Source organism: Lathyrus oleraceus, chromosome 3, assembly GCF_024323335.1.
Source record: "Lathyrus oleraceus cultivar Zhongwan6 chromosome 3, CAAS_Psat_ZW6_1.0, whole genome shotgun sequence".
NCBI lineage: Eukaryota > Viridiplantae > Streptophyta > Magnoliopsida > Fabales > Fabaceae > Lathyrus > Lathyrus oleraceus.
In genome coordinates, this window is record NC_066581.1 from 496,136,276 (window position 1) to 496,148,750 (window position 12,475).

General features: G+C 30.8%; 1 protein-coding gene across 1 annotated transcript; it reads left to right on the forward strand.

The window, feature by feature from the left end:
- Window positions 1-442: 442 nt before the first annotated feature.
- LOC127128356 (protein LAX PANICLE 2) lies at window positions 443-11,365 on the forward strand. The gene is made up of 4 exons (XM_051057610.1): window positions 443-1,653; window positions 1,764-1,814; window positions 1,969-2,041; window positions 10,895-11,365. The coding sequence occupies exons 1-4, from the start codon at window positions 782-784 to the stop codon at window positions 11,069-11,071; spliced, it is 1,173 nt and encodes a 390-aa protein (XP_050913567.1). The 5' UTR covers window positions 443-781; the 3' UTR covers window positions 11,072-11,365.
- Window positions 11,366-12,475: the final 1,110 nt, after the last annotated feature.

Below are 12,475 nucleotides of genomic sequence, written 5' to 3' on the forward strand. Positions count from 1 at the left end.
GTTCATTTAACCTTTAGGATAAGGGTCTATAAATCTTAGACTTTTTTTCTAGGAGGATAAACCCTTGTGAGTTTATTAAATTTGTGTTCCTCTTCTTCATAATATATTTTGATTTTATATGGGTTTGAATACCTATTATACTCATCTTAATAATATATTTTTGGTGTTTCAAAATATATATTTAATTATAAGTTAACTTTGACACTATCAACTTTGAGTAAGTAAATATTTTTTAATAAAATAATTTATTGTTTCAAGAATAAGAAATTGTTGAACAATTTCTAAAAATAGTATTTAATATTATTTCATTTTCCTTATCATGATTCCTTACTTATGTATATTATTTTATTGTAAAGTATAATATTATGTATAAACATACATAAAATATACTATACTATATGATATGGTTATTTATTCAATTGACAGAGAGACCTCCATCCTTTGTTCTTTATTCTCTCTTTCTCTCTCTCTTATAGCTTCTGCAAATAGTTTACCCCACAAACTTCCAAACAAAAAGAATTAATAGAAAGTGAGATTTGCAAGAATTAAAGGAACCTCTCAAACACCAAACTCAACCCTTTATAATCTATAGTTCATCATATTTATGTGGCTACCATGTTACTATTAATATCTCTTCTCTTTGTTCATCATCATCATCATCATCATCATCATGTCAAATTTCTCTTATTCACAATATAAATCCAAGATTCAAAACCCCTTTTTCTCTTCTTCTTCTTATTTCATCATCATCATCCATGGCTTGTTTTGAGATTTGTTCATCATGACCATGGTTCCTTCTCAAAGCAACAAAACTAATGGTGATTATGTTTTCTACAACAATACAACAAGTGATATGAACCACTTTCAATTTGTTGAAGATTACAACAACTACAATAATAATTGTTTAAGATCTGAATTTTTGTTCAAGCACATGGCTGAACAAGAGGAATCGTTTTCGAGACTCAACGCTCGTCGTCATAACGAACCCGAACTCGAACCCGAACCTGAACCCGAAGGAGAAACTATTTCTACCTCAAAGGAAAACGAAGAACAAGAAAGAGAATCAAACAACAACAATAACACCAACAACTGGCTTCAATTAAGCATAGGTAACACCGTCGTGAGAACAACAACTACAAAACACGACGCTGATGAGACTCAAGCTCCAACAAATCTGTTGGAGCTTGAGTTGTTATCACGCCCTGATTTAGAGCAACCTTCTATCAGAGGTTGCTCTACTTTTAATTCTTCAATGTTTTTCGAACAAACAACACCGTCTTCTTCTTCATCGTCCGTGTCCATATCAATGTCCATGCCAGCCGGGCCAAGTTATAGTCATCAACAACATCTAGTTCCACATAACTGGTCATTTGGTCCATTACTACCACATTCTATGGCAATTATGGCTTCTTCTACATCTTACATTCCATCTTCTTCTTCCTCGCAATCTTGTTCTTCTTTAAGACCTAATTATTATCCTCAATATCATCATGCATCACCTTTTCATTTTCCTTCATCTTCTTCTTCTTCTGGATTTGATCAATTTGATATTGCTGGACCTAGCTCATCATCTCATCTCACTTTTCGAGTCGTCGATCCTCCTCGTCGACCTCATTCCGGAATATGGTTTATGCTACAAGCCTCACAAAATCAGTAAGCTAATCAATATTTGATTCATTTTTCCTTCTTGCAAAATATTTTAAATTTATTTATTTTGTCATAAATTAATAAGTTTTTTTTTATTTGTAATAATAATAATGCAGAGTGAAAGAACCATTTTTGCCTCAAATACCTAAGAACTATCTTAGAATCAAGTAAGTGATCATCAAATTTTTTCTTTAATTTCTTAGCTAGTTTTTTTCTATACATTTTTTTTGAAGTCTTGTAAGTGTATAATCAATGCTGTTCAATATTTAAAATTTATGAAAAAAATATATTTTTTGACTTTTGGAAAAAAATTATATTCAGAGATGGAAGAATGACAGTTAGGTTGCTCATGAAGTATCTGGTTAACAAACTCAAATTGGAGAGCGAATCAGAGGTACTTAATTCATAACTAATCTTAATTATGTGTTAATTAATTAATATAGATAATGTGTTTTCTTGCTAAGATTAGTATTTATTTTATTCATGCAACTAAATTCTAATCCCTCCCTTATTAGTATCTAATTAAGGAGTAAGGTAATGAAATGTGCTTATCTATATGTGATATGGATAAGTCATTTTGAAAAGAAGAAAGAAAAAAAGTATTTAAGGAGAAAACAACAACAATAACAATATGTTGTTGGTAAGAAGTGCTTTTCTTGGAAGTCATTTTCCATTTGTGTTTTATTTGAGTTCCAAACTCAAATGAATGTGTGTTCAACTTAACAAATATATTATAGGGTTTTATGTTTTGTGTATTAAGTTTGGTGGAAGTGGAAATTTATAGGTATTATCAAGTTAGGTGTACCGTAACTATTCAAAAGGAAAATCTTATAAGTTAAAATATATAATATAAGTTTTCTATAAAGACTTAAGATAAGAAGCTCTTTTTCTATGAAGATTTTTCTTCAATATGTATACTAAGAATATATAGTGCATGATTTAGTTGAAAGCTAATGATTTGAAGTATATATATGGAAATAATATTGTTGTATTTTGCATAGGTTGGTGATTTTTTTTGTGTACTTTGCTTTTAGATAAAATTGATGATGATATTTATGTGCACGAGGCCATGCATTGAGTGATATTATTATGCATTAGTGACATTATTGTGTGTCCACCATGAATGAAACTTGAAAAACTTCATGCATACACTTCATCATAGAGTTTCACCACTACTACTTGTTGCCTCATAATTGCTTAATAAAAGGTTTGAATCCATATACAAGAAATGAATTAAGCATCATGTGTATTTGGATCTTAAATATAGTATAATAATAATCATGCATGCCCTTAAGATTATTTCTAGCTAAATCTAAAGATGACCTAGAAAAAATACCTATGGTGCAATGATTAGATGTTAAAGATGATATCATATAGGTTTTGCTTTCTTTTAATTAAATATGTATTAGGATTTAGTTTAAATGTGATTCAAACTTATAAAGATGCTTCATGTTTCTTTTAAATAAATATGAATTTTGTTACTTTCATTCATACTATTTTCCCTAGTCTCTATTATAAAAAAATATTTAATTTTTAAATTTATTTAATAATTAATATATCCGGTTTATATATAAATCAAATAAATTAATTATTCAATTAATATAAAATATATATTTTTAATAAAAACATAAGGAAGTATTTTTATAAGAACCAGAAAATGTTTCAAAACTTTAACACTTACTATTTTTAAAAATGAGTATTTTTGGCAAAGAAAAACTAAAGGCAAGGAAAATTTGTCTACAAATAGAATAATGATCATAATATTATTATTATTTTTTTTAACAGAAAATTACATTTTAATAAAAAACTAAATAGAAAATACCACATATATATAACAAAAAATACTCAAATAAAAAAAAAGAATATAAACAATAAAGACTAGGCTTGTGAGATAAAACAATAACTATTTTTTTATTATAAATATTGCCTCAATGTGAATCAAAAGAATAGTGTTGATTGTTTAATTTGAAATTGTTGTCCACTATACGTTCATGGTTTGCATTACCTACCAAACAATGTCTAAATAAATATGATATTAGGTTGCAGGACACATGCAATAGACATTCCATTATAATTTCATGCAAGTTACCCTTAGGTCAACCCTTTCTAGTTTTGATTTGATTTTCATTCCAAATATTCCTTATTTTATTGCAATATTCTTTCCCTTACAACTCATGCTTTTAAGATCAGATTAAGACTCTACAACATCTTAATAATGATGATAATTAGTATAATTAATTTGAGTTGTTCTATGTTTAGAATATGTAACGCACTCAACATTCTCCTATGTAGCTGCATGCATGTTTGATGTTATGATGTAGTCAACCTAAGACTAGTTGGTTTTTTATAAGCTAAATCAATGCTTATAAAATATGAATATGGATAGCTGGTTAGGAGGTTCCATGCTGCCCAAAACGGCAAATCTCACACATGATTGAATGATTAGGGAGGCAAATATGTAGATTCTCTATAGGTGTTTTTTATTGGAGGGAAAACATGGATGAAGAGGGTGCGAAGAGTTTGCATGCAAAGAGGAATTTTAAACTTGGTATAAACATGAGTCAATCAGCCATTTAACAGATTTTAGATGGTTGGGTAGCTCAAATGATTTGAGCGTGAAGGAATTGAAAAATTAGGATTCAAATAACAATTTATGAAAAAAAAAAAGTAATTGACAATTAATTAGTAACATTATCTATAAACAAAACTATTTTAAAGATTTGAGGATTGATAGAGTATTTGTTATAGAAGAAAGAGAATGTTAACATTTTAAATTTTTTTTGAAGTAAGGAATATAATTAATTAAGTATTAGGGGTACTCTAACTCATCTTATAAAGGAAGAGCATTTATACAAGAGAGAAGAGAAAATCCAAACCAACCGAGTCTAGGACAAACAAGATAAATGATCTTGATAGAAAGAAAAAAAAATTACAGTTGAAATAAGAACTTTTTCCTACTAAAGTCCACTTCTAAGTCAACAACTTAATCTCCTCCTGCCCACGATCCTGTATCTCAAACCGAAGTAACCTTAAGAGAACTCAAAAGGAACAAATCAAGAAATAATTCCTTCAGAGGACAACCATGAATCCAACGAGCCGACCAAAAAGGGATTGATGTTTTGTCGCCGACAGAAAAACTCACAAAGTCAGAGAAAAGGTAATTCGAACCATTCGCACTATAGCAAAGTTAACAAGATCCTTCCACCAGGTAGACCCTATCTTAGTATTACATGCTCTATTACCTTCCAAGATTGCTTTCCTGGTATTTTTCGTATCTAGCTTTAAGAATCTCTAGCCAAAGAGCGTCGTGTTCGACTAAAATTCTCCATTTCCACTTCTACAATAACGCTATGTTGAACTCATCCATCTTCTTCACCCTAAGACCTTCTTGTCCAACCGGTTTGCACACCTGATTCTAAGCAACCCAAACTATCTTATTTTTCTCCCCTGAACCACCCAAAAGAACCTATTATGAATGCTCTCGATCTCTTTCCAAACAGAAATTGGGGCTTTATAGAAATCCATAAAGAAAATAGAAAGACTCTTAAGGACTGACTTGATCAACAAGATTCTTCTTCCTATAGATAAGAGTTTGCCCTTCCACGAAGCTAACCTTGTTATAACTTTCCCCACCAAAGACTTCCACGTATTAATTCATCTAGGGTTGGCTCCAATAAGAATGCCGAGAAACGCAAAAGCTCTATCCTCCACCCTGTAAGACAGAAAACTAGCAACGATAGACATAAAGTAAGGGTTTAAGTTCAGTCCAATCACTCTTCTCTTGACAAAATTTACACCTACACCTGAAACAATCTCGAATCCTCTCAATATCGCTTTAATGGCTCACACGTTCTTCCGATTTCCGTCTCCAATGATAAGGTTATAAATAATGTGTGTCTCAAATAGATAGAATTTGATATCACATTAGAATTTTGGATAAGAATAACACAACCTTATAAAATTGACTTGTAAGATGGAGAGTGTCACTCTGTATAAACTCTCTATAACTTTACCTCTAATCATTGTAGAACCTGGATTTTTCACAATAATAGGGAAGCATGTGGCTTCATGGACACAAAGACTCAAATGTTGTGAAGAGTGAAATGGGGTCTTTGTTGGAACAAGAGGTTAAGACACATATTCCACATTTGTAAGTTATGGATGTTGTTGAAGATTAAAGAATGCTTAATTTAACAAAGTTTGAGATCAAGATGGCTTAAAATATATAATTAAGCTAACTACTCAAGCATGTGAATGTTGCCAATGATTTGGAAATTATGGAAGCAAAGTAAGTACCAATTGGAATTGTGTCTAAGAAAAAGTAGCACATAAAAACACAATAAAAAGAGGAATAACCAAGAGAGAAAAAAGTAGGAGTCCGAAATAAGAAGGTGAAAATCAAAACAACCACAAAAGCGACAACCGAAAACATTCTAAGCCAAAGAGACGAGTACAAAAAATACATCCACCAAAAGAGCTACAAAGAAAAAAAAAAGGTAAATAGTCAACCACGACTCTCAAGAAAGCGTTTAGAAGTGAATGTCACACTTTCACTATTCGTTCTTGAAAAGAAGATGATCCTCTTTATAGCTCCATTAAGATTATGAGTTTTCTATTAAGTTGTTCCCCTTTATCTACCGTCGACATATTTCCAGAAAAGATAAAGTCATTATGAGCCTTCCAAATTAACCAAACCACTTAATATCATATTATTGTAAAGGAAACCCTAATTCTCTTATCCTTTTCCCCGAACCCAAATGCAAACTCATAAAAAAGGTCAACAATAGTTGGTGTCATAAGCACCTATATTCTTAAGCATATGAAAATACTATGTTTAATATCTTAAGTGAATCAATAAACTGATTCCACCTAACAAGTACTGGAAAAAACCATGAAATAGAATTAAGAATCATGTTAATCCTCCCCCTAAATAAGTTATGTATCATAAAAACTTTATACTAAATATGTTTCTAAGAAAAACCGATAATGTTGGAGGGACCCAACTCTTCCACACTCTAGCTAGAGTCTTAACCACCTAATATAGTTTAGAGCCTTCATCTAGAGCACCCATAATCAGAGGTAAATATATTGAGCTGGTAGAGTAACTACCTTTAAATGAATGCTTCCATTGCCGAGAGTTCTCCTCATTAGACTGAACATCCCCCTAATAAGGTCTTAACCATGGAAGCCAAAAGGTCATCCTACCAAACTAAAAATTCTATGTCTCCACCTAAAATTTAGAATCCACTCACTATATACCCGTTGTCCTGTTTGACCCACAAGTTAATCATGTTGATTTTAGACTATAAACAACCTCTTGTAACTATCATTAAGAGGCCTAACATATACCTAAATCTTTTCCATTCACCTTAACCACTCCTAAAAAAAGTATTTTGAATTCAAATCAACAATTGCCCTTAAAACATCATTTTTCCACAAAGAAGATGTTCCCTTAAATCCATCTATGAAACCTCAAAGATGAGACATGCCCTAATGAGATCCAAACCTAGAGAATGACATGCGACAATGAATATTTAATGACATTTACATTAAAAAAAAAAAGAAGTTTACCATTGTCATCTCTCACACACCAAGGTCACAATTCCTCTTAGGCTTATAAACATCTTCCTACCTATGTCATCTTGGAGTCTCCTTTGAAGCCACCTTATAGGAACCACATTTTCATATGAATAACTGACTCTAAACTTTAACGGACATTCTCATAAAAGAAATGTATAGAATAGATATTACACTCAACATATAATTAATCAGAACCATCCGACCACTGATAGACCTATTAATTCATGATGAAGTAAGCCTATAAGAAATAAATATGATCAGAGATTCCCAATTGGACAACCTTTTGTAATTATCATCAATTGAATTAAAGTATCATTTACATATTGCATGTGAGAGACTGACAAATCAGAATTCCCCATTTTCAAACTCTGGTATCTATTAAAAGTGATTTTGTTCTTCTTAAGACCTTCTTCCACTAATAGTAAACATAATGTGTGTCGGGGGATTACCCTACTTAAGGTTCATGTGAATATTCATATATTTTCATTGGAGTTTATTTGAGAAAACTTGTCGAAAAACACAAGCTCGAATCGACACCCTCCACTTCTCACAAAGTCCAAAATTTCAAAATGCTTAGTCATATTAAATTTTTGGAGATCCTATGTGTAGGTTAGCTACGATTTATGTGTGACAAAAAATAATACTTGGAGCAAAATTACAACTGTGATTTGAAGTAGTTAAAATAAAGGGTGTTATGGGAGATTTCCACTAGACAACATTGAACATTGTGAGACTTCCTCTTTTTTTAGAGCAACACATTTGTGAGAGACACATCACATATTCACCCAAAATCTTAAAGTGATAGATGGACGAGTTCTATCACTTATAAATGCGCAAGTATCCACATTTTCAATCAATGTGGAACTATTACTCACACTTGCTACATTCTCAACACTCTCCGTAAAGTGTGAGTGCACAATGCTCCCCCTCAAATGGAAGCTCTTCTTACTTCCAAAAACTCTTGTACCGCATAGAGCGTTTCTTACCCACCATCTTTGTGGCACCGTTGACACTTTTCAACTGAACGTTTTTTACTCACCACCCTTGTGGCGCCGTTGACTTTTTTTATACAAGTAAACCGATCCCTTTCTCGAATCAGGATCTGATACCATATGTTGGGAGAGATTTTCACAACGGAGCATTGAACATTATGACACTTCTTTTTTCTAGAGCAACACCTTTGTGAGAGACACACCACATATTCACCTAAAATCTTAAAGTGATAGGTGGGTAGATTCTCTCACTTATAAATGCTCAAATCTTCACATTTCTAATCAATATTAAACTATTACCCACACTACTCATACTTGATACATTCTCAATAGAGAAATCAAAAAATTCAAATTTTAAAATAGAAGAATTGGAGTACCTTTGTTTATAAAAAATAAACACACAAACAATAAGATAGATGTTTAGAAATCTTCATAAGAGTTGAAAAGAAAGACACAAATTATTTATCTTTGCAATAAATATTAACAAGAATACTATATAGTCTAAGAAATCATTAATTCAAGAAAGCAATATTGTTTTTCATTGTACCACACTTTTTCTTCACCTTTCCTAATTGCTTTTGTAATTTATAAAGAATGCATTGACTTTAAGATATGTCTAATGTTGTTGATTTAAGTAAAACATGATATTCTAGGGCTTTGAAAATCACACGTGGACGTGTCATTCTCACCACTCAAAACCTATCTGCATGCCCTCTCCTTCTCGTCATGCTAAGGCCAAACCCATTTTATTATGTAGGCCCTTTTTCTCCTTTTGGCTTAAAAGGCTCCATTGATTTTTCAAGTGCTGCACTCTCATATAAATGGAGCCAAAAGAAAGAACCACATCATGTATAGCATCTTCCACCTACCACAGTAGCTAGTCTCTAATAAGAACAAAAACTTTAATATAATTCAAAGTATCATAGATGTATATGTGGGTTTCTACATGTATATCCGTATATTATGGCTAAATAGTAAATATGGGTCCAAACTATATTAAATTAATAATTAATTATTTTTTTTACTAAAATTGACACTCATTCAAATTGATAAAATACATTGAATAGTATAAGTTCAAAATTGTTATAAACTAAAAAAATGAATCTGCAGACTCACAATATACACGTTATTAGCATATAACGGTAAAATGATTAAAAAATGTGACAAAGTCTACGATTATAACAAAATTGAAATACTCAAAATACTCATATTTTCGAGTCTGCAGTGTTGACGATGTCAAAGTCATTGATTGAATATGTACTGAGTCGAAACTAATATGTCAATCTGAACTGAACAAATATCACAAGAAGATAGAAAATAAAGAACGGTGTAATAAGACGACGATCAACACAACGTCGTACTAAAGCGATGAAATCACAAAGAACAGAACTAAAAATCTATGTGAAATCATTTATTTGAATAAAAAGAAAAAAAATTAAAAGAGTAATTCGATGAAAATAAATTAGGGTTGAAGAAAAGAAGACGGCTTAGTTTTTTTTTCTCTAAATTAATAATTAAATTTAAATCTATATTATGTAAAGGAAAATTTCGAACTAACTATTAGAATAAAGTGCTATTATTTGAAAATAGCTTTATAAATATAACTTAGTTAATTTATATAAAACTTGGGTTTTTCAAATACTTTAAGATATGGCATGAACTTAGCTTCTTTTTTTCTTCGTTGACATGACATTTAGAATTGTTAGCTATTTATAGTTGATGATGTAAAATCAAAAGTGCTATTATTTCATGTTGTAATGTTGACGCTCGCATGCATTAGGGTTTCGGTGGCGCAACGTGATAGAGACGTGCATTATGACCTTGAAAGTTTAGTAGTAATAGAAAACCATGATTAGGTCCCTTCAAAGGAACAAACCAAAGAAATATCAATACTATTTTTTAATCAAAGGTGTGTATATTCTTAGTATATTAACAAATCATTTTCTAGATGAGTGGAATTCATATATATTTTTCCTACATTTCACTTAAACTTATTCCTCGCCGTACTTCATGGATCCTACATTGCATGATATAATATTACCACATATCCTATCTTATTATTATGCTTAGATTTTCATATTTTTTAATTTGATTTTTTTTTACCATAGTATTTGCCTTATATGTATTTATTAGTTGATTTTACAAAATACTAGTAAATTAATAATACATATTTTTTTCATGGATGTTTGTAATATTTATACTTTATATGAGTTATCATATTGGTTATTATAGTAATAAAATGTGATATAGTAATAGTACTAGTGTATATATGTGATGGAAAAGAAAAATGAAAGTCTAAGGGGTAATGATTATGGCTTAGGAAGAAAGTCTAAATGGGTCCCTTCCCCTCCCCATAATGATTAAAGAGAGGGCAGTTTTTAAGATCGTGGGTTGGGTGGCCAAATATAGCGTGCATGCTTTAAGATTTAGGAATCAAATTACTTTATTTTTTCCCCTCAAATCCAAAAATACAAACCAAAGTGGATTTATGAATCAATCTTATGCGTAAAGTTGAAGTTTACAAACATCTCATCTTTTTCATTTCTATAGTACTACGTAATCTACTTACTCAGCATGACTTCATATCATACTCAAATTAGTTTAATCAATATTTCAATAATTACCTTTGTGTTTCATGTTACAAAAATCATAATCATGAATTACTATTATTGCAGATAGAGATAACATGCAAAGGACAACAACTTTTACCTTTCTTGACGTTGCAACATGTGAGGGATAATATTTGGACACCAAGGGACACAACAACAACAACAACAACAACACCTTTGCTTTCAGATTCCTCAACAACTGATCATGTAATGGTGCTTCACTACTCTAGAAGCACTTCTTGAAAAAAGCACTTCAATTTCTCTGCCTCATTGTATCCATCCTTGTTAACTTATTATTATCTAAACTCAAAATTTTCTATTTTAATGAGTTTTGATTTTTATTTATTTTTATTTTATTTTGATATGGCATATCATGAGAATTTAATTACCCTAAGATAGTGTTTATTCCATTACTGTTTTGGGGTGAGGGCATTATTGTCCAAAATTGTATGTTCATGTTAGGTGAGGTGAGTGACAAGTTTGCCATCAATTGTATTATTAAGCACAAAACTCAATCTAATTTTATATACTAACCCATTTTTTTTTCTTTTTTATTTATTGTTATTCTCATTATTAGTTTATTTTAGAACAATAATCATAGGAATGTTGTCAGTAAAATGGATCTATGGAATATAGAGGTGTACCCGGAATAAGGATATAATTAACTTCTCCTCAGTTTAGTAAATAATTCATGTAAAAGATAGAAAAATATATTTAGCAAAAGATAATATTTGTTTTATAATATTAATATTTTATTTAGTTTTACGTTTTTTTCTCTTAGTTGAACAATCTACTAACCGAATAGTAAGGTACTATTGAATAAGTACTAGTTTTTTTTTTTTTATAGTATGACTAATCTATTTTGATTTAGTCTAATTTTTTTATTTTTTTTGACTTTTTTTATCAAGTTATCTAATTAAATTTAATGTAATCAAATTAGAGTTTATTAGAGGATCTTAAGTGTCTCTTATTACTGTAGTCTTGGGTATCTGGATTACTCCGTCTCATTTAATTTGCTCTATATAAATCTGATGGATCTTGAGGTTTTGGTTTCTAAAAAGTCTTTAGCTTTAAAGAAGGTATGGAATTCTATCCTTGAGAAAGAAAGTTTTCTTCACCAAAAAGCAAGAACTTTGTGGCCTTTATGAAGGAGAGGCTAATTCTAGATTTTTCCACAAAGCTGTGAAACAACGGTTCATAAGGAATGTTTTATTGGGTATTAATTATCCTAATGGTTGGATTAACAAGGTGGAGACAGTCAAAGAGGAGATCAAGATTCACTTTGAGAATAGGTTTAGAGAAACTTTGTTTAATAGACAGAATTTGGATGGGATTACGTTTTATCAGTAATCTTCGGAAGATTGGAACCTTTTAGAGGCTCCTTTTGCGGAAGAGGAGGTCAAGGAGGTTGTGTAGAATTATGATGACAATAAAAGTCCAGAGCTAGATGGTTTCAATTTTGGTTTTTTTAAAGCTTGTTGGAAGGTGGTGAAATAGGATGTTATTAGACTCGTGAATGAATTCCATGCAGATTTACGTGCCTAAAGCGGTCACAACTTCTTTTTTGACTTTGATTCCTAAAGTGGACAATCCGCATTCGTTGGAGGATTATAGACCGATTTGTCTCATTGGGAGTTTATTTAGAAT